Below are 6,000 nucleotides of genomic sequence, written 5' to 3'. Positions count from 1 at the left end.
TACACCCTCAAAAAGGTATGTGGCAGCACTGTCTATGACAATTAATTGCTTACAACCTATGTATTTTTTATGAGATTGGTTAATACAGTATATCTACAATTGGCATATAAGATGTGCATTACTATGTAGCCGTCAACAACTATATTATGTAAATGTGAAATTGATGCACAAAGATATTCATATTATTTTAAAAAGTTAGAAAGGCTATGGAAACCATATGTATGGTATCCTGTTGTTAACACACGAGTGCATGTGTGTATTTAAGTACAAAGACAGTCCAACAGGACATAATTCTCTGGGTGATAGAATCATGAGTGATTTATCTTTCTGCTTATGCTTTCTATTTTTTCCGTAAGTTTCTAAGCAACATTTGTTTCTTTCTCCTGCTAATAAAAATAATACATTTTTCAATTTTTTTGAGACTGAGTCTTGCTCTGTCACCCAGGCTGGAATGCAGTGGCGCAATTTTGGCTCACTGCAACCTCCGCCTCCCAGGTTCAAGCAATTCTTGTGCCTCAGCCTCCAGAGTAGCTAGGATTACAGGCACCCACCACCATGCCTGGCTAATTTTTGTACTTTTAGTAGAGATGGGGTTTCACCATGTTGACCAGGCTGTTCTCGAACTCCTGACCTACAGTGATCTGCCTGCCTCGACCTCCCAAAGGGCTGGGATTACAGGCGTGAGCCACCGTGCCCAGCCCATTTGTCAAAATTTTGACAATACATATGTAACATTTAATATTTATACAAGAAATACTTCCAGATACCTGAAGTGTTCACTTTGTCTCCTCTTTCCCATCTTAAATGATACCTTTTTAGGGAGAACTCCTCAAACACCTCATTGAAAACTGCACCCACGAGTCCCTGCTTTATTTCTTGCCATTGGGCTCTTGGTCTGTTGTAGATGTTCCTGTACTAGCACCCAAGCTCCTCAAGGACTGGGGGTTTTGTTTGTTCTCTTCACTGCTATAGCCCCAGAGACTACAGCAGTGTCTGGTACATAGGAAGCATTCACTATGTATTTGCTGAAATGATGAATGAAACAGATTTGTTTTACAAGGAAGTTTTGCCTTTATTAATAAGAAACCAGTGATATTTAGTTTTAAATAACTTTTTAAAAAATATCATGTCTTTTAATGTCATGTTAGCCTTTTACTGCAGGGCCCACTTAGAGAGGCTGATAAAAGCTATAAACCCTCCTCCTTCCTGCTCCCCATGCCCTCTCAAATCTCAAACACACACAGAAAATGGAGTTTGGTATTGGGAGGTTTTGACTTCCCTGAAGTCTGTTCATTACCTTCTTAAAGGTTCCACTAACCTCAGAGTGAGAGCACTTGGTTTAAAGTGTGGCCTGGCTTAGAATCATGATTTCTCTCCTATTCTAATGATTCAGAGAATCTATGTGACTTGAATATCAGTCTTGCCTCTTCTCCCATTAGCCAATTAACTGTTAAACGGATTCCTTCTACAAAACACTCACTGCTTAGAGAGAGGTAAGTTCAATATTTGCAGCTGAGAACTTGATACAACAGCCACCAGATGAAAGCTGAACAATCTACTTAAAAATCCAGAGATTTGAAAAAGTATAGATGTTACTAGAGCATAGTCAAAATGTCTAGTAAAGTCAATTTTTTACTTGTCAATTGAAAGTCTAGGGTCACAATCTGGGACAGAGATGGAAAAACAGGATCTATTCCACATAGAATATGCTTCTTGAATTTTATTATTTAAAGAGCAAAACAAAAGGAAGTAATGCACATTCACCAGTCAAGTTTTCCATTAAATAGAAGAAAAATCTAATCCTTTGTAATAAAGACCATCCAGCTAAAAACAGATCATTAAAACAATAACAATTTGACTTGTATTTTATTTCAATGAGCACACTTCATTCATTGTCCGTAGGAAAACTAGGCTAGGTCTCAACAGACAACAGCCACAGTACTGAGCAAGTAAATACTCCACACTTGCATGCCCTCCTTTATTTCTTGATGTCTTCAGTCTCATCTGGCTCTCTCTCTTGATGCTCTCTTTCCCACCTCATTTCTTTTAACTCTTGTCTGTACTTCCGTTCAATGAACCGCTTCTGATGGGCCATCTGGGGAAAATTATCTGACACAAGGAAATATATTTTATATTTAATAAAGGATAGCCACTAGTGCAGAGTGATGCAACTAAACATATACACATACAAATATACATGAATATGAAATGTGTATAATTATATTTTGTAAGGTACAAGATAGAAAATTGTTTTCTTCCCTTATTCTTTCATCACTCAAAAACACATCAGAAGTCTGGATGAGCACCCCGATTGTAAATTTCAATATCTGATGTGAACTTGGGTATAACAGGCACTGAACATAGAGAAATGTCAAAACACAGACATGTGGCTTGGGAATGTTACTAAGCAGGTGCTTTAGCATCACTCTCCTAGCAACAGGTGACTTTCAGGGAGAGATGAAAGGATACAGTAAAATGGAGTCAGTTTTTGAAAAGCTCAAACTAAAAACTTCAAACAAATGACATTATGACACCATTATTTACCAAGAATTAAAGTTTCAGAAAAGAACAAAGAAAGATCAGGTGGACAAAAAGACGCCACATTCTAAGTCATTATGTCTGATAATTAATTTTTAAGCTTACAATGACAGGCCCAAAACTGTATCTGCAAAAGTAACTCAAGTAGAAAACTTATTGGGTCAAAGCGGACATATAACTTCATGTTTCAAACACATGAAGAATCCAAGATGTAGGAGAGCATGGCATGCTTGGGGGCAAGTTCATTTATTTCCTTTAAGGATGATGCGTAATGAAGTGGATCTACACATACAGCAGGCCCCTCATCAGTGACCTTGCTCTCCATGGTTTCATTTACCCTTGGTCGACCATGGGCTGAAAACAGGTGAGTAACGTAAAATAAGATACTCTAAGAAACAGAGACAGCAGACACAGCATACAATCACGAGTACATTCACACAACCTTTATTACAGTATGTTGTTACTGTTCAATTTTATTTATTGTTAGATATTTATAAATTACATTTCATCTTTCAATTCAATTTTGCACGTGTAGGGAAAAAATACAGCGTACATAATGTTCAGTTTTATCTGCAGTTTTAGGCATCCACTGGGGTCAAGCATCCCCCAAGGATAAGGACAGATGACTGTATAATGTATCCTAAATTCTTTTTTCCCTATTATATTACACTATCCCTAAATTGTATAGTGTACCATCCTCACAGTAGGTTGAAGAAAGGACAGGGTAGTAGGAAAAGCATCTGAAAGACAGGTGGGGAATCAGCAAAGACCTGATATGTCTGAGAGTCAGAGATTGATTGAATTAATTAATTAATGTATTTATTTAGAGATGGAAACTCACTCTGACGCCCTGGCTGGAGTGCAGTGGTGCAATCTCGGCTCACTGCAGCCTCCGCCTCCCAGGTTCAAGTGATTCTCTGCCTCAGCCTCCCAAGTAGCTGGGATTACAGGTGTGCGCCACCACACCCAGCTAATTTTTGTATTTTTAGTAGAGATGGGGTTTCACCATGTTGGCCAGGCTGGTCTCAAACTCCTGGCCTCAAGTGATCCTCCTGCCTCAGCGTCCCAAAGTGCTGGGATTACAGGCATGAGCCACCACACCCAGCCCAGAGATTGATTTTAAACAAAAGAGGAACATGACATCTGTATTTTGGAAATAAAACAGTAATAAAATCCTATTCCTGAACTGATCAAATTTATTCCTTATGTAGGTTTCAAATATAACTACTTTTTAAAAAATAAATCCCACTGAGTTAGCTGTAAAGCAAGTCTCTACAAAATGAACTCTATTTCCTCAGTAGTACAGAAGTATGTAATAATCCCCAGTAAATTCTACTGTAAAATCAAATTTGCATTTGAAAAACACAACTCAGATTTAACTATTGATAAAACTTTTTAAATATATCCTTATGGCCTAAAAACTATGAAGCTATACTACATATATATGCAATGTAAATGTGTGTGTGTGTGTATACATACACACACACACACACACACACACATATACCTAGACACTTGAACATTTAAAATCATTTCCCTATCTACTCTTTTGGAAAGTACAGTATAGGTATGTAATATGCTTTTTTCACTTATTCTAGTATAAGCATTTTCTCATATCATTAGTTTTTAAAACCACTAATGGATACAACATTTGGATATAGCAAGGGTTGGTAAACTCCTACCCACAGGCCAAATACAGCTATCCGTCTGTTTTTATAAATAAAGTTTTATTGGTAGACAGACACACCCATTAAATAGACATACTCACTAGTTTGCATACAGTCCAGGCCAGTGGGCTACAATGGCAGAGTTGAAGAACTGCGACAGAGACTGTATGGTCTGGGAAGTCTAAAATGCTTACTATCCAGCCCTTTACAGAAAATGTTTCCTAATCCCGGGATATACCACAATTTATTAAATATTTTCCTACTCTTAAACACGTAGTTTGATTTTTTTTTTCCTGCTATTATAAATCAAGTTGTCATGATTCTCATGGTACAAACTTTTTTGGAGAGGAGGGGAAGAGACAGGGTCTCACTCAGTTGCCCAGGCTGGAGTGCAATGGCATGATCATAGCTCACTGCAGCCATGAACTCCTGGGCTCAAGTGATCCTCTGGCCTCAGCCTTCCAAGTAGCTGGCACTACAGGTGCATGCCACCAAGCCTGGCTAATGTTTTTTGGGTTATTTTATTTTTTTAAATTTTTTGTAAGGACAGGGACTCACTATATTCCAGGCTGGTCTCTAACTCTTGGCCTCAAGTGATCCTTTCCTTGGCCTACCAAGGGTATGAACTTCTTTAAGGACCTGCTACGTACTGCCAAATTGCTTTCCAGTAGTTTAAACAACTCACTCCTATCAGTATGGATATGCAGGCCTGTCTCAGAACAGGTGATCTCTCCAGTACTGTTTTATAGTCGAAAACAAACAAAAAATGGAATCTCACTTTTATTTCACTCTGACTGAAAATTTATATGTACAATGGATGAAGTTCCTAATAGCCAACTTAAAACTCTCTGTGAAGAATCCATGGATGCTGGACTCTGGCAGTACCAGCTTCTGTTCCCACTAACCTCCCTGCCCCCGAACAGGAACCTTTGTCTGCTGATTTCCACTTGGCTCTTAGCCTGCTTGCCTTTCCTGGAATCTCTCCCATGCCTGAGGATTCTGGGCCTCTTCACTTTTAGCTTCCCGCACTGTGCTGTCTGCTACCTCATTTGGCGGGGTACTTGAAGCATAATAGAATTGCACTGTCATGTTGTGCCCACAGGTTCTGCTGTGCAGCACAATAGACCTCAGAAGAAAAATCCCTTGCACTTAAGCCTTCAGTTTACAAAAGACTATGCAATTTCCTACAAGGTCAATCATGTAATTGAAGTTTCTTCAACCCACGCATCCCACTCCTGGGAACCTATTCCACAGAACTAAAAAGCACCAGTATATAACATTTATTGGTAATGATGATTTAAAAAGTGTCCACCAATAATAAAAAGGCTGAATAAAATATAGCACACCTCTAGCAGGAAATATTATGCAGCCACTAAGAATGAATTGGAGCTGTTTTCTATAATCTGCAGGACTGCTCATGATACATTATTGAGTAAAAAAAGAAAGGTATAGAGAAGTATGTAATAACAGCCCATTTAATAAAACAATGGCCAAAAACAGAAAAAAACCTTCACATGTATACTTTTCTGTTACAAGATTTTAGAGAATAGAGAAATGTATGAAAGAAAACACAGACCAGGCGCGGTGGCACACGCCTGTAATCCCAGCACCTCGGGAGGCAGAGGTGGGCGGATCATCTGAGGTTAGGAGATCGAGACCAGCCTGGCCAATATGGTGAAACCCCGTCTCTACTAAAAAAACAAAAAAATTAGCTGGGCGTGATGGGAGGCACCTGTAATCCCAGCTACTGGAGAGGCTGAGGCAGGAGAATTACCTGAACCCGGGAGGCAGAGGT

The 6,000-nt window shown here is 39.0% G+C and overlaps 1 protein-coding gene across 1 annotated transcript in view; it reads right to left on the bottom strand.

The window, feature by feature from the left end:
- Positions 1 to 1,700: 1,700 nt before the first annotated feature.
- DROSHA (drosha ribonuclease III) overlaps positions 1,701 to 6,000 on the bottom strand; it is a 140,759-nt gene continuing 136,459 nt past the window's right edge. The window contains exon 36 of the mRNA XM_017889448.1: positions 1,701 to 2,109. Within this exon, the coding sequence (XP_017744937.1) occupies positions 2,047 to 2,109 (63 nt within the window). The 3' untranslated portion in view covers positions 1,701 to 2,046. The remainder of the gene's footprint in view (positions 2,110 to 6,000) is intronic.

This window comes from Rhinopithecus bieti, unplaced genomic scaffold, assembly GCF_001698545.2.
Source record: "Rhinopithecus bieti isolate Rb0 unplaced genomic scaffold, ASM169854v2 scaffold_17882, whole genome shotgun sequence".
NCBI classification, from domain to species: domain Eukaryota; kingdom Metazoa; phylum Chordata; class Mammalia; order Primates; family Cercopithecidae; genus Rhinopithecus; species Rhinopithecus bieti.
The sequence above is the reverse complement of the archived record's forward strand: the minus strand, read 5'-3'. Positions and strand labels throughout refer to the sequence as shown.